Genomic DNA, 21371 nt, shown 5'->3' on the forward strand with positions numbered 1-21371 from the left:
AAAAATCAGGCAAACCACTGAGTTATTTTACTTATAGGTATTGTCTTTTAATTATGTGAATTGTATTTATATTGTAGCTTAAATAAATTAATTTTTTTATCTAAAAAATGTTCAATAGTATCCATGAAAGTTAACATATTTTAATGAAAATTTTAAATTTCTTTAAAACGCCTTCATAATATTTTACATAAATTAAAGACAATTGTTTCATAATCACATTTTCAAATTATAAATCACTGAATATTCCAAACAGCATAAATGTACATAAAACATGCACATAAAATACAGTAACTTGTAAAAATATTCACATCCCTTCACATTTGGCAGCGTCATGCTGTGGAGATGCAGAGATGTTAGAGGCTGGAAAAGACTTGAAGTTCAGCTTCCAGTTGAACAACTCAAAGCATAAAGTCAGAGCTCCAATCAAAATGATTCAGATCAAAGTGTATCGACACTAAGAATGACCTAGTCAAAGTCCAGACCAAATTCCAAATATAAACTCTCAAATTTCAATTTGAGAGAACTGAAAACTGATGTTCACAGATGAGCTCCACCTAAGCAGACTGATCCTGATTTTGAGGTATTTTGCAAAGAAAAATTAGCAAATATTTCTGTCTGTAGATCTGCTGAGCTACTTGGTTCTATTATTGCTCCATAAAAGTTAGGACTACTAAGTTTTGACTCACTATATTGTTGTATCACATGAAATACCACTGAAATAACACAAATGTAACTTAATTTAATTGCAACCTGACACATGTTAAATAGGTTCATGGAGAATTAATACGTTCAGAGACGTTGAACAATTGTTGATACTTTTAAGACAAGTAAGTACACTTAAAATATGTATGCTAGGATATACAATATTGTTTGTGTGTTGTTTTTCAGAGGAAGCAAGGACAAGATATTTGTAGTCAAAATAAATCCCTACCTACCCGACAAGCTCATCACCGCTGGTGTGAAACACATGAGGTTTTGGCATAAAGCCGGTGAGACTTTGCTTTTTTTTTCTTGCCATGTTCACAGAATTAGACTCTAACAAGACGAAACTCTCTCTTAGCTGTGACACATTTCAAAGCCAGTTCACTGTCTGCCTCTCTTTCAGGTGGTGGTCTAATTGGACGCAAGGGGAACATGGGGAAGACGGAGACAATGATGTGTGCTGTGTACGGCTGGTCAGAGGAGATGGTGTTTTCAGGCACATGCACAGGAGACATTTGCATCTGGAGAGACATGTTCCTGATGAAGACAGTCAAAGCCCACGATGGCCCTGTTTTTAGCATGCATGCTCTGGAAAAAGTGAGTTACAGAGCCAAAGGAAAGGATTTTATTTTCTTCTGACTTTATGTTAATTGTGGGTTTAGCTTTCTATTTTTATTGTGTGTAGAGCTTTCTAACATATGCTCTGGCAGTGGCATGTGAAAACAGACTGGTAGTATTACAGCTGTGACACTTTTTCTCCTTCAGGGCTTTGTGACTGGTGGAAAGGATGGTATTGTAGCTCTGTGGGATGACACTTTCGAGAGATGCCTGAAGACCTACGCTATAAAGAGAGCTGTCCTAGCTCCAGGCTCCAAAGGTAAAAAGGTCATCCCTTTCCCAATTACCCTCCTCTGTCCTTGGATCATTCACCCTCTAGATTTACAGAATTCAGCTGATTTATGAAAATACATATTATGTAAAATTCACATTTTGCACATTTATACTTCCACTTGGCTTTCAATTGCTTCTAAATCACTTAAAAATTACAAAAAGCAACTACTTAGTTGCTTTTGGTAATAAGATTTTTATCTCCCAATTGTTAAGTCACTTTCTACGGACACTGTGCCGTTTCCTAGCCCAGCTCCTCACCTAGCAACCCCAGTCACGCCCGTTACCTAGCAATCCAAGTGGAGCTCCAGCATGTTTGGTCAGCTGGTTTTACTGCTGTATGAGCTGTACAACGGCTACTGGAAAAGGCAAGTGTTTTGTCCTTCCATAAACCACTTGCTGCATTCTTGCTGGTTGTACAGGAGACTCTACTTCTACTTTTTAAAGATGCACAGTTGTATAATTTCACATATGTTTGCAGCCATTTTCACATGCGAGTGTAAACATTGAGTTGGAGTGGTGTGGCCAGCAGCAGCTTATTTAAGTGAAAAGATGCTCTAAAACAGCTCATTCTGAAAGGAGATCAAAGTAGGCTGAACTGACCAGATGTAAATTTCATTATCTAACAATGGTTTTGTGCAAAAATGTAATGAGCATGTTATGTGTAGCCCATAGATCTATAGTTAACTGTTTAAGAAGGTATATTAGTTTACCTTTACAAACATTCGAGGTGTTACGTATTGCGGTTTTGCTTTAAGACTTTATTATATATATCATTCCCTCTGCAGGGCTTCTGCTGGAGGACAACCCCTCCATACGTGCCATATCTCTCGGCCACGGCCACATCCTGGTTGGGACCAAGAATGGCGAGATCTTGGAAGTGGACAAGAGTGGTCCCATCACTCTCCTTGTCCAGGTGGGAGAACAACAACAAAAAAAAAAACACCATGCAACATTCGAAAGTATGTCACTCCTTGAACCTTTTCACATTTTATCACATTACAAAGGCAAACTTCAGTGTAGTTATTAGGATTTTACAAAACACACCAACAGAATAAAAGTATAAATAAAGGAATGCACAGTTCTTGCATACTAGCTGCAGAGGCAGATGAAAGCTAGAGCAGTCCTGTTTGCAGGTCAGCAAAGACCAGAAAAGTCAGAGATACAGTTGTTTAAAAGTTTAAAAGCTCCAGGGATCCATAGTACATAAGGAAGACAATGTTGACAGACAATCATTAGTTGTGCCTTCCACAAATCCCCCCAAAATTTAAAATGCTTCTCTTTTAAGCAAGCGTCTAACTCTGACACAGTTAGAATACCGTGGACTCATCACTTTGTGTTCTGGAGTTGGATGCCCTGACCATTCCCTTTAAACCTGTGGAGCAAAGGGCTTTGAACATTAGAGTCATGCAGACTGTTGATCATTTTAAAATCTAAAAACCAAAGTCTTCTCTCTGGCTTTTATTTCCAGTGGAGCCGAAGATTTAACCTTTTGCTATATTTTTATCCATCCACCATGAGAAGCAGGGTTCTACAAAGTATTGAACCAAGGTGGCTGAATTACATTTCAGGCCATACTTTTAAAAATGGTGTTAATTATGTATCATTTTCCATCATCATCAGAGTTTTTGTCCTTCTCTTACCTAAAATCCCCACAAAAACCCCTGAAATTTGTGGTTGAAATGTGACACACGTGAAAAAGTTTAAGAGGGGTGAATAATTTTGTGAGACACTGTTACTGAAGGTTACATCAGACTTTTGATTTTTTAAGTGTTCCGGAAACCAAATGACTAAATATTGTCACTGACAAATAATTTACCTGGGATTTAAAAAGCATGCTTGTGCATTCATCTGTTGTGTGGCTTTCAGGGGGATAATAATGGTGCAAACTAATCTGTAGAGATTCAGAGGCAATAATGCTGATGAATTAGTGCCAATCAATAAAGAAATTGTTAATTTGGTTAATGATCCTGGAGTTTCCTCCCTATCTTCTTGATTGTGGACAAAAAGAACAAAGGCTCTCGCCCTGCTGATGCAGATTTCAACAGATGGGATCGATTCATGTGAGACAAGAAACTGAATTTGCTCCTGAATCTGGTCTCTAGGTAACAGGCGAGCTAGTTGAATCAGAATGTAAGTGATAGACCTTGCTGTGAAGATGGTGCAGTAAGTAAAAGGTTATATTGTGTGCTGCAGATCGCTGCTTCTAGTCTTTTAGCACCCTGTTTTCCCACATCACCAGTTCCTGGATTAAATATTTATCCTCTGGGATGTGTCTGCAGGGTCACATGGAGGGTGAGGTGTGGGGCCTGGCCACTCATCCCCACCTCCCTCTCTGTGCCACGGTCAGCGATGACAAAACCCTGCGCATATGGGACCTCTCGCCCAGCCACTGCATGCTGGCTGTGCGCAAACTCAGGAAAGGTTTGTCACATTTAAAAACACCAAAGGATGAATATATTTTCCTGACAGCGAGTGTGCTGGTTTCAGGGCTTTAACAGACAACCTGTCCTCCACAGGCGGCCGCTGCTGCTGCTTCTCCCCAGATGGGAAAGCCTTAGCGGTGGGCCTGAATGACGGCAGTTTCCTCATTGTGAACGCAGACACCCTGGAGGACCTGGTGTCCTTCCACCACCGCAAGGACATCATCTCCGATATCAGATTCTCTCCAGGTTGGCGGTTCACCTACACATTTCTTTAGTGGGCGAAAAAACTCCTCCTGATGTAAATAGAGCTCTTAAATCCCCTTGCCCTTCAGAGCAGCTGGGTTTACGGCGAGTAGAAGGCTGGGCTGCATATCAGCAGGTATACATGTTTTTCCCCTCCCGCTGTGAGTCAGGGGGGAACAGACCGCTGCAGGCCTGACCCAAATTAATAGCTTTCTATAACAAGGCCAGACAGAGAAGCAGCGAGAGGGGAATGAGAAACAGTGGGGGTTGACAAAGTGAGAGCAAGAAACTAAACTCTCCTTCGTCTGGACACTTAATCTTCAAAGAGATCCTGTTTCTTCACGCAGCATCCATGGATTCCTGACACAGCTGTCAGTTAAAGTCTCACGATACAAAATGGGCTTTTAGTACTGTTAAAATGATAATTATTTTAGTTAAAGCACACGCAGCTGTCTGCCCATGGCTAAAATTTGACAAAGGGTCTAAAATTTCCACTTTAGCATTTCAAGTTACAGTTGTGGTCAGAACAATTTGGGGTTTTAATGATCCATTTGATCTGCTCTTTTTCAAGGCTGAAATAAATATATAACAAGAATTAGGTACATTATAAGTGTCTAAAGATGCAGTATGTAACTTTTTAAAGAATGGTTTTTACATATTTGTTAATACTGCCGTCATGTCTTGATTTTATGCTATAAGACTGAGAAAAGATCGATCTTCTCTGCCTCCTTCCTGGGCTACTATTGCCGTCTGAAGAAGTTCACCGCTCCCAATCAAAAACAACCAATCACAGTCAAGGGGAATTGTCTTACTGCTGTCAATCAATCTCATGTACCCGCTGCTAAATGTGCTAACGGCAGAGAAACAAACAGTTTACCCACAGACATCAGTAGCCATGCTAACTAGCCTGAACATTCATGGCAGCCTGTGCTAGTTGCAGCATAGCAGAGAGAAAGAAGAGAAGGTGGAGGGGGATGAGCAGCGCCACACAGAGAGGTGATTGACATATCTAAGACCCGCCTTCTGGCTCTGATTGGTTGTTTCTAGATAGCACTGGGAGCTTGATCGTTTTTCACAGATTACATGTCTCATATCATGTTGTCACAACATAATGGCAGTTTCAGCAACAACAACAAAATTCTTATAAAAGTTACATACTGCAGCTTTAACTGAGCTCTCTTGTTATGAGGAAGTTTGTCTTTAAAATGAAAAAGTGTCTTGTTAAACCAAGAAAACGTTCTTATAATAATAAAATGAAAACCTACTTACTCAAAATGTGACCTCAGTTCATAAGAAAGTATTTAGGATGTGAAAGAGCAGCTCAGATCCAAAACAGATCAAAGCTGCTTTTTAGGAATGGATAAAGTATGTTAACAATATGCTTCTACAAGGACTCTGACCTCAGCCTTAATAAAAATGTATGAATAAATCTCTACTGACGTGTTTAAATTAACTCTTACTAATCCTGCCAAGCAGAGAGGTCCAATAAAAACCCAGCCAGAATTATGCCAGTTGCCTGCTGATTGCTACAAAGTGTGTATGATTTCTCTGTGTTTATAAATATAAAATATTATTTTTATTTGAAGAATATGCAAAAATATATTTTCTTGTGGGAAATCTTTGCTAGAATAATTCATAGTTTTATTTTTTATTGGCTCAGGAGCCGGGAAGTATCTCGCAGTCGCCTCAGGAGACAGTTTTGTGGATATTTACAATGTAATGAGCAGTAAACGGGTGGGAGTGTGCAAAGGATGCCTCAGTTACATCACCCATCTGGACTGGGACAAAAGAGGTAAACAGGACTCTTAAGGCATTAATGTTTTTGTTGCTTTGCCTCTGAAATAGTTGTGAATAAAATTAAAGTCTCTCTGGATTCTCTCATTCACAGGAAAACTCCTCCAGGTCAACACGGCAGCTAAAGAGCAGTTTTTTTTCGAAGCTCCTCGTGGCAAAAGGCAGACCATCCCTGCTTCTGAGGTAAGCAGGGTGGGGGAAAATAGACGCAGGATCAGCCGTGACTGTGGCGCCTCCAGCCCGCGTTTTCCCCTCGGGATCAGACGAGACTAGGCGAAGGGCAGTGAAGCATTAACACGGCCCATTTTTCACCAGTATACTTCTAATTTGGGCCATGGAAGTGGGATAGTGTTTGTGGTCTTGCGTTAATGCGTCGTGACATTCAGGCACCTTGCGAGGCGCGCAGCGGAGGAGCACATTTACAAAATAAGTGTCAGAGATGATAGATGCTGTTAGGTCGAGTCTCAGTGGAGAATGACACATCCTTCTTAGGCATCTATCTTCTCCTCACATTCATTACATTAGTCTCCTGTAGATGTGATCAGATGGGGCTGGTGTTTCTGCTCACTACTCAAATAAACAATATATACTTAACAACTCATTATAATATATGTGGTTATATTAGTTTGAAAACACCCAGAGGTGTATAATGTCCACCAGTTTAGGTGTTGGTATTGTTTATGTAAAGTCAGGTTAATCTAATGAATATTTATTTTATGTAGTGGTGACTGATTTAAAACATCCAAGGAAAAAAGTATTCATTCATGTTGGATTTTTCCACATTTTATGACATTGTCACCATAAATCTTCTTTCTGTTTTATTGAAAATTTGTGATAGAACGACACAAAGAAGCACACAATTATATAGAAGACCCAGAAGGAAAATCCTACATATTTTTCACATTTTTAAAAATGAAAATCTGAATGAAAATCAGAAATATTTGGCATGCATTTTTATTCAGCCACCCACAGTTTTCCCCCTGGTTAAATTGTTAGAGTCCATTTGTGTGTAATCTCAGTAAACACATCTGTTCTCTGAAGTATTCAGACTCTGGTTGAATAATTTTTTATCTTGGAATATGAAAACTAATTTTACCCACATCTTCCTTAGAATTTACATTATTAAGCTAACACAGCTTTGTTATTACTATTATCGGCTTGACTCTGGGTGTTGTTTGTCTGACTCTGAATGCTCTTGTTGAAAAGCAGCTTTGGTGAATAAATCTCTACTGACGTGTTTTAGGTGGAGAAAATCGACTGGAGCACGTGGACGTGTGTCCTGGGGCCGTCTCTTGAAGGCGTCTGGCCTGTGATCAGTGAGGTCGCAGAGGTGACCGCTGCCTGCCTTAGCAACGACAGGAGGGTGCTAGCAACAGGCGATGACTTGGGATACATCAAGCTTTTCAGATACCCTGTCAAGGTAAAACACAGTTTATAATTACATTGCCCTCCAAACTTACTGGCACCCTACCTTGCTTCATGGATAATTGTCATGCAATGATTGTTACAGAGCAAAAATCTAATACTAAATACAATCTAGCTAAAAACAAATATACTTTTACGTTTAAAATTGTATATAAATTTTTGACAGTGTATTGTCGGATTTTTAACGGAAAATGCTACTTGTAGCAAAATATAGTTGTTGAAAAATAAGACACCTTAAATACACTAATGCTTGAACATATTGATACTTAGTATGGCAGCAGGTAAACCGGGACTGCTATAAAAAAATTCTAATTAATAAACAATATGGGCTGATGCATTTGCTGGAACACTAGACCTTCACTCAATCCAGGATTTCAGCATGTATAGGGTCAGGAAAAGGGCAGCTAACATCACTGCAGACCGCACACATGCTGGACACAAACAGATTTCCATCTTCAGGTTGGTGCTACAGAGTGCTGTTGACAAAAAACAAACAAAAAGAAAAACAGCTGCCAGAGAGACAGTTTATTTCCTCTGAAAAAGGATGTTTGAATTTTTTACATCTCCTGTTTTTTTTCTTTATAAATAAAAAAATGGCTGCCAATATGTACATATTTTTACTTTTATCTTATTTTATTCCCTCTAAAGTTTGAATATTTATTCTGTCTGTTCACTTGTCTGAAGTCCAATTCCCTATTTGTGTACACAGTCTTTGTGAATAAAGCTGACTTTAAGTTTGAAGTGCTGCAAGCTTTTCAGTTATGTTCACTTTCAAATTTAGTTCTGAATAGTTTTAAGGGCTAAAGAACCATAACCCTTGGCCCTCTTCATTTTACACACTGTAACACTTGGAAGACCCTACTTCTTAGAAGTATGAAGTGTTAGCAATGAGGGGCAAAATCTAATTTAGGGATTAGATTTAACCCCTAAGTTAAATCTTCATCTTAGGGGTGAAGATTTAACTGTTCATCAACAAACACTCCATGTTGGGTTGGTGTGAAATAAAAAGCACCTCACTGTTAAGTACAGTATTTGTGATGGTGTGGGCTATTGCTCCTCTAAAGATCCATGGAAGCTTGTTTGAGTACCTCTCCCTTTGGAATACATACCAAGACATTTTTTATAAAAACAAATCTGGTACCATTTTCCTGTAAATTCAATGGGTCATTACAGGGTCTTTCAACAGGCTAATGATCCAAAACAAATACCAAATCAACATAAAAATAGAAAAAAAAAATCACACAATGCTGTTTTCTTTCAACACCTTCTGACTTGAACAATAGCTTTTGGATTTATGGAGATATTATGCTAATGTTGTGTTAATGTCACAAGTGTTGAAAAGATGTTGTTGCTTTTCCCTCCAGGGGAAATATGCAAAGTTCAAACGCTATGTGGCACATAGCACACATGTCACCAATGTGCGATGGACCCATGACGACAGCCTGTTGGTGACAGTCGGTGGGGGTGACACCTGCCTCATGATCTGGGCCCACGAGCCTGAGGGCCTGCGGGAATTCAAACTTTGTGACAGCGAGGAGTCGGACATCGAAAGCGAGGACGATGGAGGCAAGAAACAAACTCCTATTTTGGGTTTAAACATTCAGACTCTGCTGTTACATTACAGATTGCTTTTTTGTTTCACTTTCATGAGGCTACGACAGTGATGTGACTAGAGAGAACGAAATCAACTACACCATCAAGGCCTTATCTACCAACATGCGACCAATGACAGGGGTGAAGCCCCACCTGCAGATGAAGGAGCCCTCCATTGATGAAAGGTATTTATTATCCAAACTGTGATAGAGTTTTCTCATCTGCTCATGTCCATCTGTACTTTACCCTTTTCAAGCGTTTTTTCCCTTTTGTGTAAATTCTCTTCTTTTAATTAACTCTGCCTTTTCTGCTCTCCTTTAATGGCTGTCCATCTCTGATTTTCCTGCTACACTCTTTTCTTCCACACAAAGGCAAGGGGTGGTCAGGTAAGTGCTTGTAATGTGCTGATTCTGAGGGACTTCAATGGGAAACAACAAACAAAAAGTCAGCAAAAATATGTTTGTAACTCTTGTAGGTGAAATTATATAGTCACCTTACAGTTTAAACAAAGAAGCAGTTTAGAGGCTAAAGAATATAACTGACATTTAAAACAATGCTCTTTAAATTTCAGTACAAGAATATTTAAACATGCAGTTATTAAATAGCTTTATTATAAGGTGGATTTTTATTCTCCGACTAAGAGGAGTTACATTTTAACTGCACATCTAATATTAAAAGACATATTAACTATTTATAAAACTCAATCTGTCATTCTTTAAGTCTTTTTTGAAGAATGCCTGTTTCTGTATTTCACACATTAATCATCTTACAGTATCTATCGTGCTCTGCGGAAACCTTGTCTTCTGCCTGTTTCTGATTGATTTTCACATTTCCTCTTTGATGATGCAGCATCTTCTGGCCCACATTAATCAGAAATATACTCAAGCTATAATGGAAAATTCAGTGGGTAATACATTTTTCTTGTTTTCTTCCCTCCTTTTGCTTTCATGAAGAGGTTCGAGGTAATTATCTTTTTCTTGTAGATTTCTAAAATGTGAGTAGAGTATGGAGGAACAAAAAGTGTTTTTATCATGTCTCAACTTTGTTAAACTGAAATAAATATTTGAAAATTACATTTTCTTTGACTTTGATCAACTTTAATGCTAATCAAACTTTTAGACTTTCTTTTTATTGCTTATTAGTTTAGACTAAGCACATCTGTCGCTGAATGCTTCACCCTGCATGTCTGTGCAACTTTCAAATAAAACATTAGATCATCATATTGCTTGACTCCACTTTAGTTGATATTGAATCATCTCTTGTGGTTTTCATATTTTGCTCCCAATGAGTCTGACTTTACTTTTTATTTTTAAAGTGTCTTTAAAGATGGGCAACATTTTTTACTGTTTCTCAAAGATACTGTGAGATACTGTTAGTTAGCTTAAAAAATATTGCCGAAGGCGAAGGGAATACTTTTTTATTGCACCCACTAAATGTTTTGCACCCATATTGTGTAATGTAACGGCCATCATTATGATCCTCATTATGGCCATCATGAGCTGCAGGAGTTTGCTCATCCCGGCTGTCTATTCCAGGCCTCCTGTCAGCAGAGCGCTGCCACAGCCTGAGAAGTTGCAGACCAACAACGTGGGCAAGAAGAAGAGACCCATCGAGGTGAACTTCTCCTCATCCTCACCAAAACACAGCTAACTGATACAGAGACACAAATGATGGACTATATGTTAGCAGAGGGAAGCTTACTGCAGAACTAATGTTCAGATGCAGCTTGCTCCTTGGGAAGCTGTGATGATGCTGTAATTGAATCATTTGTGCCGTCATCTGGCTCTGGGCATCGCTGTTGTCATGGAGTTAACCTTTCTGACTCTGACTATCTTCCTCTCTCCCACAGGACTTGGTCCTGGAGCTGGTGTTCGGTTACCGTGGCAATGACTGCCGCAACAACGTGCACTACCTGAACGAGGGGGCGGACATCATCTACCACACGGCCTCAGTCGGCATCGTGCTCAACCTGACCACCTGTAAATAGTTTATTAGACAATATGATTATTGACTGACTGATTGTATTGACTGATACAATTACATTTTTTGTTGTTTTTTTTCCCCTGTATTTTCTGACAGCTTGCCAAAGTTTCTATGTTGAACACAGTGATGACATTTTGTGCCTGACAATCAATCAACACCCCAAATTCCCCAATGTGGTGGCAACTGGACAAGTAGGTATGTTTGTGAGAAGTCGGCCTCTTGTGATTTTTGCATTAAATGTGAGGATTATTTGCCCAGCTGATACCTGATTAAACAATTTAACAATTTATGAAGAAGTTAAATAATCTGAGGTACAAATGTGCAAAGTAGAATACACAGAGGTTTACACTGCAGTGTCAAAGCAACTAAAATAAACAAGTAAAGCAGATTTTTTATTAAGTAAGTGTGCAGGTCTGCAAATTATGAAATGAATGACAAATTATAAATGGCTTAAAATATTTTACAAATAAAAATGTTCAGCCTCCTTTTCCCTGACACCCCTAAATAATATCTAGTGCAAATGAATGCATTCAGTAGTCACCTAATTAGTTATTTGGAGTATATCTCTGTGTTTTTAATCACAGTATAAATCCAGAAGTTCTATGAAAACCTTCAGAGTTTTATAGAGATTATTAGTAAACAAACAGCAACATGAAAACCAAGAGACACAGCAGACAGGTGAGGGAGAAAACAAAATCTCAAGCTTTAAATATCTCAGGGTTTGACACAGTTGCAAATCTACCAAGACATGGCTGTCCACCTAGCGCTACAAAACACTGTCCCCATGGCTAAGCATGGCGGTGGCAGCATCAAAACCATCAAGAATGGACAAAACAATATCTAGATATGCAAAGCTGGTAAAAACACTCCCTAAATACTTCCAACTTTAGGTGCTTTTAGAGGTATTTCTACAAAGTGTTCACTCAGGAAGCTGAATACAAATAGACAATTTTTCTGAGATTTATTTATAAAAACAACCCTATGTATCCTTTTTCTTCCACTCATAGTTATCTGCTGTTTCATTCATTTTATCATCAAATTTTGATAGCTGTAAAAGCTCTGAAATAACGTTCAGATTTGAGAAATTTTATTTCCAAAAGCTGCAGAAAAAAGTGCAATATTTTAAATAAATCACATTTCCTATTTTACAGGTGATACTGGTGACATGTCAGGTAAGAGATTTCCAAAATTCATAAGAAACTGTTGAATACCAGAGAAAATACCTTAATAAAGTTAGATTACTGCAATAGTTTTTAAAGATGAAATTTAAATAAGTCAATACACAAATTAAACTACAATCATGTAGTACATACTAAGTAATGAAAAAAATCAATTAATGTCACAGACGTAAAAGATAATCTAATCTAATCTGTTTATTTCTTCTCCTCTTAAGCCACGTCTCCTTCCATTCATGTGTGGGATGCCATGACCAAGCAGACGCTGTCGGTGCTGCGTTGTTTCCACTCCGGCGGCGTCTGCTCCATCAGCTTCAGCGCCACGGGACGACTCCTGCTGTCTGTGGGACTGGACCCTGAACACACCGTCATCATCTGGAAGTGGCAGGAAGGTAATCCAGGAGGAGAATCTCTTCAAATTTTCATATTTACTCTGGATTTCAATTAAATTTATTTGATACTAGAAATACTTTATGTATGCCAAAGGGAAATTAAATGTTGTTGTAACTTGTATCTCTGCTTCTGTGGAGCAGAGATGAGATTGTACATCAAAATGTACATCGAAATCAATCATTGAAAAGCACTGCTAATCTACCTCAATTGCTTTTGCTGCCCTCTGTCTGGCTGTGTGGTTAGAAAGTCAGGCAGGGAGATGTTGGGAGTAGGGGATATGAAAATAGTTTGAATTCCTCTTTCTGTCTCAGCTCTTTTATCATGCTTTGCATCCCTTTTGCTCCTCTGGAAGCTGAGCTATTGAAAACAATACCTTGTTGCCATGGTTATGCACCACAACTACTATCTGAAAGTAAGAAAACCAAGAGCATCCAAAACCAGAGGAAATAATTTTCCAAAAATGCAAAGCTTCAGTCAAAACATTTTGATTAAAAGGCTACATAAGGAACAAATCAGATCTAGACTTTAGCTTTGACGTAATTCTGCTGCTGCACTCCTCTGGTTACCTCAGGTGCCAAAGTGGCCAGTCGGGTCGGTCACACACAGAGGATCTTTGTGGCAGAGTTTCGGCCCGACTCGGACACACACTTTGTGTCGGTGGGGATCAAACATGTGCGATTCTGGACTTTAGCGGGTCGAGCTTTGCTCAGCAAGAAAGGTGTCCTGAGCTCCATAGAGGACGCCCGGATGCAAACCATGCTGTCTGTAGCATTTGGAGCTGTAAGTAACTATTAGCATCTTTAGCATCTGATTATGCCTAATTGTTTTAAAAAAATCTAACTGTGTAAACGTTTTGTCTCTTAAATATGTGAAGCTCTGCTTAATCATGCTGTGAATTGTTTTGCATTGCTTGCTCTGCTCTCTTAGGCCACTAGATTAGTGCAGATTTGTTTTCTTTTCAGAATAACTTGACATTTACAGGTACCATAAGTGGGGATGTGTGTGTGTGGAAGGAACACATTTTGGTAAGAATAGTGGCCAAAGCTCACACGGGCCCCGTGTTCACTATGTACACCACTCTGAGAGACGGCCTCATCGTCACGGGAGGCAAAGAAAGACCGTAAGTGCTTCTGTGTTCACTAAAAGTCGTGGTAAAAAGATTATTTTCATCACATTCAGCCCAGTTATGGGATAAAAAAGGACTCTCTTGCTGCTTGCATAGATATTTAAGAGGGCAAACAAATTGTTTCCTTCACAGTCTAACGCACAACAAGGAGAAATGATCATAACTGCCCAAAAGAAAAAATAATTGCTCCCCATCCGATCATGAAAGGATCATAAGACCTTTTTTTATTATTTTCAGTATTTAAAGATCATTAATTTGAAGTGAAAAACATTTAATAAAGCAGCCAAGCTTCCCAATAGTGAACAACTGAGAAAATTTACCCCAATGTCAGACCATGCAATGCTCAAAAAACAACAAAAACTTCATCTTATCAAGTATTTCTGTCTAGTTTCTAGTGCAAATATCTGTTAAACATGCTGCTGGAGGAGTTGTGATTTGGAACAAGAGCATACTGAGAGCATTACAGTGATCAGTTAAACTCCAGACATCAGCTTGGCTGAATTATTTTGTTGGGACCTGGAAAAGGTGAAATAGCAAAATTCCTCTAAAGCAATATGAAAGACAGAAACAAGTAATTTCCGCTAAACTGCTGAATCACTTAGTTTCTACCATGAACGAATTGAAAGTATGAAAATGTCTTTTTCCCCAAGGCTGCATATTGCAGTGAGTTAAAAATGTATCCTGTGGTATATTGATCAGCTGATGGATGCAGCAATTGTTCTCCAGATCAAAGGAAGGAGGTGCTCTGAAGCTCTGGGACCAGGAGCTGAAACGCTGCAGGGCCTTTCGGTTAGAAACCGGACAGATCATAGATTGCGTTCGTTCTGTCTGCAGAGGAAAGGTACCACGGACAAAGATAATTCAGTTATTTTAATGTCACCCTCTGCTTTCTGGTAATCTTTGCTTGTTGTTGCAGGGTAAAATCCTGGTGGGTACCAGGAACGCTGAGATCATTGAAGTGGGAGAGAAGAACGCAGCGTGCAACATTCTGGTGAACGGACACATGGACGGCCCAATATGGGGTTTGGGCACTCATCCTTCCAGAGACGTTTTTCTTTCTGCCGCTGAGGACGGCACCGTTCGCCTGTGGGACATCCCAGAAAAGGTCAGAATGACTCCCAGCTCGTCTCTCTGACTTTCCCATGGTTTGTTAGTCTGGAAATTGCTGAGCCGTCTATGTTTTCACATTGCCTTGTGGGAAAACAGAAGATGCTGAATAAGGTGAACCTGGGCCATCCGGCACACACCATCAGCTACAGTCCTGAGGGGGACATGGTGGCCATCGGCATGAAGAACGGAGAGTTCATCATCCTGCTGGTTGCCTCACTGAAAATCTGGGGCAAGAAAAGAGACAGACGCTCCCCTATACAAGATATCAGGTAATGATGGTGGACTGTGCGGTGAAACTAGAAAAACTGCTGTAATTGAAAACTAAAGACTTACGTGTGCATTTTTGCTGCAGGTTCAGTCCAAATTCTCGCTTCTTGGCTGTCGGCTCCACCGAGTGCGCCGTCGACTTTTACGACCTGACGCTTGGCCCACAGCTGAACCGCATCAACTGCTGCAGGGACATCCCCAGTTTCGTCATGCAGATGGATTTCTCTGCTGATAGCTCCTACATACAGGTACGGACTTCGTTAAGCAACTCAGCAGTGGAAGAGATAGTACCGAGTGTATTTTAGTTCTAAGTCTCATTGCTGCTACACAGATATCCACAGGTGCTTACAAGCGGCTCGTGTACGAGGTGCCATCTGGGAGACAGATCACAGAACAAATTCAAATTGACAGGATTACCTGGGCCACTTGGACAAGGCAAGAAACATTTTATTAGCTTACAAACAGATTTCAACCTATTTTAGTGGGATTTTATGGGAGAGGCCAACCCACGATAGTGCATAACTGTGAAATGTATCCATTTATAAACATACTATTAGCATTGTGAAACATGATGGTGGCAGAATCATGCTGTGAGGAGAGGGGAGTGTTTCTTTAGCAGTGACTGGGAAGCTTGTTAGAGCTGATGAGATGATGGATGGAAACTTGCAATGAGGGTGGAGGGTCAACTTTTGTTAGAACGGCCTAGTCTAAGTCTAAAAGTTTTACAGTATGTTCACAGAATCTCTCCATCCAATGTGACTGAGCTTGGGTTATTTAAAATCAGTGTCTAGATGTGAAAAGCTGTTAGGGACATACAACAAGAGTCTTGAGTAAAAAAAAGAAAAGAAAAACTTATCTTTTTCCTTCCACTTCACAGTTATGCACTACTTCTTTATTTTATCACTTAAAATCTTATTTAATTACATTTAAGTTTGTGGTTGTGCCTTTAAAAAACGCTGTATACTTCCTTTGTTAATGCTGGAGTGAGAAAATAGAATGTTTTTACAGTGTACTTGGAGACGAAGTGGTAGGAATCTGGTCCCGTAATGCTGACAAAGCGGATGTGACCTGTGCTTGCGTGTCCCATTCGGGCCTTAACATTGTGACTGGAGATGATTTTGGGATGGTGAAGCTGTTTGACTTTCCCTCTCTGGAGAAATTTGTAAGTATAGTTTTATATTATTCTGTCTTTACTTTGTTGCATTGATCTTATAATGAAGACGGCATAATTTTGTATAGTAGAGATTAACTTTGGGGTCTTTATTGCCCCCTAGTGGTTGTGATCTATGGTTGTTTGTGAACAAAAATTATAGTAGATGCTCTATGCATAGCTGATATAGAGCAATAGGTTGTCATTTTGTTATTTTAGTTTTGAGTAATGCTTGTTAGTATCTACTTTCTGAATAAGGACATGCTTGGTCCAGTGTTAATGTGATTCCTTTTAGCATAAAAAGCAGTTTTAAGCTTCATATCAGTGTTTGTTCATAAATGACCGTGATATGCTAACTGAGTCTGTATTAACGCAGGAAAAAACTAATTTTCTTTTAGGCCAAACACAAACGCTTCCTGGGCCATTCTGCTCATCTGACAAATGTACGCTTCACAAACGGAGATCGCTTCGTCGTCAGTGCTGGCGGAGACGACAGGAGGTAAGTGAGGCTTGACATGGGATTTTATGGGATTCATCAACACAAAGTTAAGTATAATTGTAAATTGGGATGAAAAATATCACATTTCTTTCAAATAAAATTATGAAAATTGTGACTTTCCTACGTGTTCTGTTCTTCTGAGTCAATATTTGGAAGAACCACGTTTTTCTGGATTTGTTTTGACAGCTTTGCACTTCTTTCATTTTCTTTCCAAAATATTTCAAGCTCAGACATATTGGATAGAAAACATTAGCTTTTCAAGTTTTTCCACAAGTTCTTGACCAGATTAAGGTCTGGACTTTAACTGGACCATTCCTTGAGCAAAACAATTTCATTGTAGCTCTAGATGATTTTGAGAGGTTGCTGTCCTGCTGGAAAATGAATCTCCACCTCATTCTCAAGTTTTTCTTCCCGAATTGTCTTGTAGTGAGCGCCATCTGACTTCCCTATGGAAGAACAGCATCCCCACCAATTCTGCCACCACCATGCCTTCATCTATACAAAATGTTTTGCATTTAGGTTGAAATGTTTAAATTTAGCCTTATCTGAGTGCCTCTTACATGGCTTGAGCTAGATCAGAGTAAAGGAAGTCTGAATACACAGCCACACTTTTCAGATTATGTAATCTTTTCCTTCTATTTGCATAATTAAACACTACTTTGTGTTGGTTTGCCACATAAAACCCCATTAAAATACGTCGATCTTTGTGGTGGTAAAGATTCAAATTATACAGACACATTTGCATTTCGTTAATTCCTAACTTCTCTTCTGTTATTTGCAGCCTCTTTGTGTGGAGGTGTGTTCACGTCCCTCACTGAGAATCCCACCACGTCCTGCATCAGAGGAGCATCAGCATCCCCCATCATGGAGAGAACAAAAAAGAGACGTGGAGGAGGACAGACTTGGCAGCTTGATGAGTTTAAAGTCGTGAGCCGACTTACTGCCTCAAATTTTGGTGCATGCATGTGTGCTGAACTAATTTTCATTTCAGTGGTGAATATGAAAACAGGTGGAGAGCATACAGACTCTTGTATATCACATAATAACTATAAAAAAAGAATCTAATGTGTGCATATTATTCAGTGGTGAGTTATTTTGGGAAAAAACAGAGCTATCTGCATAGATCTCTACACTCGACAGGCCTATAAAGTTGTGTTTCCGATAATGCCATTTTTTAAAACATGTAGCATTAATGAATTGGCCTTAATCTGAGTGTCTGTGAGGTTTTTGGGGTTTATTTTGTATCTTTTGGATCATGAACTCATTTGTTTTGTTGAATTTTTTTTTACTGGTTATTCTAAATCTTGTGGCCTTCCTCCTGAATGTAACATCCACTGTTATGTTCTGGATGTCAGCATGCCAAAGCATACTATGCACTGTACACCTGACCTGGTCACTGTGTTGCCCTGGTGGATCATTTATGAGTTACATGGTCGTGTTGTTGACTGGTTGACCTCTGACCTGACCTCCCCTCGGCGGTGTTCCCCTCATGACATAATATTTGTTAGAGGATCTGTTTTGTGGTTTATGGATGTGCATGGCTTACCAGAAGACAATCTGTCCCAACCAAATTCCTCAGAAAATAAACAGAAAAAACAAACAAACTGTATATTGACCTCTTGATGCACTGTTGCAGTTTTTTGCTGTCACTTTATTTGGTGTGCTGCTATATTCTTGTTGCGTTTTCATGAATATGAACAGTGTGACTTTTATGGAGAGTAACTAATGTTTTGTGTAATAACATTTATTGTGGAAATGGAATGTTTATCAGAGTTGAATATAAAAAGTGCAAAACAATTTCCTCGTATTTAAATACTAACTACTAAACAAATGTTGCTGCATATTTTGATTTACATTTCACCATTGTATATATATCATTTGTAAATATTCTTTTTGTATATTTTTGTGAAGTGTTTCTTAAACTCCACTTTAATAAAAAAAAAAATTAACTTTAAATTTCTTTCATTGTCTTTTCTTTTTCAAGGCGACTTCTCCACCCACTTTGTAATTTTGCACAATATCTTAATTTATCAAATAAATACATTTACGTTTGTGGTTGCATCATGAAAAAATGTTCCAGGATTTTTATTTTTTTTCCGCTAACAAGGCACTATTTTTTCCCCTCCGTTTTAAAATCTACTTATTAGTCTTGCAAATATTTTTTATGCAGACTATCTTATAATTTTAAAGGTTTTTGCAAGTATTAGAAAAAAAATATCTCCCCCAAAAGTCCTCCTGAAGTCTTTCATCTGACATTAAATTTAAATCTTGATATAACTTTTTAGATTTGTGACAACACAATTGCATTTAATAGGTACACTCATTTATTCCAACTCAAACTTAATAAATTAAACTGATAGTTATAACTTATTTACATCATTTACACTGAAGAGTTTTGTTGTGTTGAAAAACATCAGTTGCTTGTACATGTCTTCAAAAAGCACACTGAATAAGAAATACATCTCATTCATTTTGCCTCATTTTCACAAAAACAGACAAAAAACACCAAAGTTGGCAAATCATTCAGCTTCAAAATTGCTTAAAGAGAATTTATCTAAAACCTTTACTCACTAGATTATTAGGAGAACTTGTAGTGTTTGCATTAGCTGTTAAAGCTAATGAAACTAAAGCGCATAATCCACCTTAGATTACACACAAACAGCTTTCTGTTAATCTGTCTGCACCTGAAAATGACCTTGAGCCTCTGTTGTTTTCCTATACCATTTTACGACAAAAATCTGATAAGATTCTAGTAGCCTTTTGGTAGAAAGACACAGTGGTAACGTAACAGTAAGATCCGTTGAGGGGAATTTAACACATTCCATCATCACTACCCACTGACCTTCTGTTTGACTGACACAAAGTAGCATATTTGCAACAGAACTGCATAAGGAAATGAGTTTTAAATGATGATACAGCTTCTCGTCTGGAAAAACAGTGTCCCCATTGAAAAGATGCAGATTTTTGTTTCCCACAAGTTAAAGTTTTCTTTCTGACAGCACAAATAAAATGTTACAATCTAAAACTATAGTTTCACAGACATCTGAATGAAGCTCTGCAGTAATGCAAAAGTGAATAGGTTAATGGCGAACCCATTAATATCACATCTCTTGTTTGTGGAAAAAAACTTTAGTCTTTCCTGGTTTATAATGATCATTTTGTTCTAGATATCCACCTAATAAACTACTGAACTAAAGTATTAAACAGTGCTGAAGCATCAATCATACTTTCACAGAAAACGAGCTGCCACAGGAGCAGCCATGATCTGCCTGGGGGTTCTTCAAGACCTGGAAGGTGGAGCGGATCAACTCCTGACTGAAGTCCACAGTGGATCCCTTCACAAACTCCAGACTCTCTTGGTCAACGACGATGCCCACTCCCCCCTGCTCAAACACTCTGAAAGTAGAGCAGAAGAAATCCAGGGGTGGATTAGAAGAAACAATAAAGACACTACTTGTATAAGGTTATTTTGAGAGCCAGTTGTGTGGGAAAGTTTACCTGTCCTCTTCATTCTTGTTGCGATCTACAGAAAACTTATACTGGAATCCAGAGCAACCTCCTCCCTCCACGTGTATTCTCAGGTACTCGCCCTTCTCCATGATTTCTGATAGCCTCTGAACAGAAAGAGTATTTGTGATTATGTATAACACAATTATTTTAACATTCAGGTTTCACAGCACTTTAATCAGTTACAGTACAGTGGATTTTTTTTTTTTAAGTCTACACACCGTTTTTCTTCTTTCTCCAATTAAAAATGATGGCACTTTTACAGAGTGCCTGTAATCTTTACAATTTACACTTAAAATACTTTAAAATATTAAAGACTGGAATCCACTGGAGTATGTACTTTTTTGTTAACAGAAGAATCTCAGACTCGTACCTTCACACATGACTCTGTGAGGTGAACCTTATCTTCTGATGGACTCGGCTCCCCAGACTTCTCTTTACGGATGGAGGCGTTGCTGAAGCACCGCTGCCCCGCTATGTAAAGCGGCTGGGAGCTTTCAGGAAGCCGGCAAAGCTCCTGCCTAACGCCGAGGTTGTTTATGAGAGTAGATGCCCTAAAAAACAAGGAGGTTATGTTCACATGAAGGCTGCTAAAGGTCTTCTTAAAGCTACTAGCACCTGAGCTAACCACGAAGCGTAGCGTAACCAACAGTTGAGCTGGAGGCTAGCTGGCTAACGAAGATAAATACCAACTGACAGCCGCATTTAAGCTCTCAAACAGATATTTCGTTTGCCAATAGAGAGCTATAAATATCCTTAAAATATGTGAAAAAGTTAACATTACCTCGCAAGGCTTAATATTCTTGACTTTGACGCAGTTATCATTGCTCCTTTAAACAGAGACATCTTCCATAGTATACGTTGGTCAATTTCACATCCCCCACGTAGCCAGCAACCCGCAGAGTGGGCTGCTATTGGTTGAAATATCTGTCAGTGTGACGAACACCATGAACACGCCCATTTTTCAGTAGTTCTGCGATGTGATTCGTCAAATAATCTGCCAATAAAATACACCTTTCCTTGCAAGTATGTCAAGCTGCATAAAAAACTTTATTAACAAAAGAAATAGAACATAGATTATACCAAAAAA

The 21371-nt window shown here is 38.9% G+C and overlaps 2 protein-coding genes across 7 annotated transcripts in view; one reads left to right on the forward strand and one right to left on the reverse strand.

Moving 5' to 3' along the window:
- eml5 (EMAP like 5) overlaps positions 1-19268 on the forward strand; it is a 44477-nt gene extending 25209 nt beyond the window's left edge. For 3 of the 6 annotated variants that reach the window (XM_028000814.1, XM_028000815.1, XM_028000816.1), the window contains 28 exons: positions 889-989; positions 1106-1299; positions 1468-1579; positions 2379-2506; positions 3873-4014; positions 4110-4262; positions 5920-6051; positions 6148-6236; positions 7297-7473; positions 8843-9044; positions 9130-9256; positions 9443-9457; positions 10025-10033; positions 10607-10685; positions 10921-11050; positions 11151-11249; positions 12206-12226; positions 12448-12621; positions 13194-13402; positions 13585-13742; positions 14475-14589; positions 14665-14853; positions 14955-15127; positions 15211-15373; positions 15457-15560; positions 16134-16287; positions 16674-16774; positions 17556-19268. In XM_028000814.1, the coding sequence (XP_027856615.1) occupies positions 889-989; positions 1106-1299; positions 1468-1579; positions 2379-2506; positions 3873-4014; positions 4110-4262; positions 5920-6051; positions 6148-6236; positions 7297-7473; positions 8843-9044; positions 9130-9256; positions 9443-9457; positions 10025-10033; positions 10607-10685; positions 10921-11050; positions 11151-11249; positions 12206-12226; positions 12448-12621; positions 13194-13402; positions 13585-13742; positions 14475-14589; positions 14665-14853; positions 14955-15127; positions 15211-15373; positions 15457-15560; positions 16134-16287; positions 16674-16774; positions 17556-17592 (3487 nt within the window). In that variant the 3' untranslated portion in view covers positions 17593-19268. The other 3 variants (XM_028000817.1, XM_028000818.1, XM_028000820.1) reach the window with 3 other exon arrangements.
- isca2 (iron-sulfur cluster assembly 2) lies at positions 19081-21221 on the reverse strand. Its single transcript, XM_028000821.1, has 4 exons — positions 21066-21221; positions 20655-20835; positions 20273-20388; positions 19081-20170 (listed from the first exon to the last, which is right to left on the reverse strand). Exons 1-4 carry the CDS (start codon positions 21125-21127, stop codon positions 19996-19998), a joined length of 534 nt encoding a protein of 177 aa, XP_027856622.1. The 5' UTR covers positions 21128-21221; the 3' UTR covers positions 19081-19995.
- Between the last annotated feature and the right edge of the window lie 150 nt (positions 21222-21371).

Source organism: Xiphophorus couchianus, chromosome 19 (genome assembly GCF_001444195.1).
Source record: "Xiphophorus couchianus chromosome 19, X_couchianus-1.0, whole genome shotgun sequence".
Lineage (NCBI taxonomy): Eukaryota > Metazoa > Chordata > Actinopteri > Cyprinodontiformes > Poeciliidae > Xiphophorus > Xiphophorus couchianus.

What these genes read in the sequence shown, in the direction of transcription:
- isca2 (XM_028000821.1), bottom strand. Translation starts at nt 21,127, where the DNA reads ATGTCTCTGTTTAAAGGAGCAATGATAACTGCGTCAAAGTCAAGAATA. An exon ending in TCACAGAGTCATGTGTGAAG is followed by an intron (nt 20,389 to 20,654) that starts GTACGAGTCTGA and finishes CTTTCTGTTCAG; the next exon opens with AGGCTATCAGAAATCATGGA. An exon ending in AACAAGAATGAAGAGGACAG is followed by an intron (nt 20,171 to 20,272) that starts GTAAACTTTCCC and finishes CTCTACTTTCAG; the next exon opens with AGTGTTTGAGCAGGGGGGAG.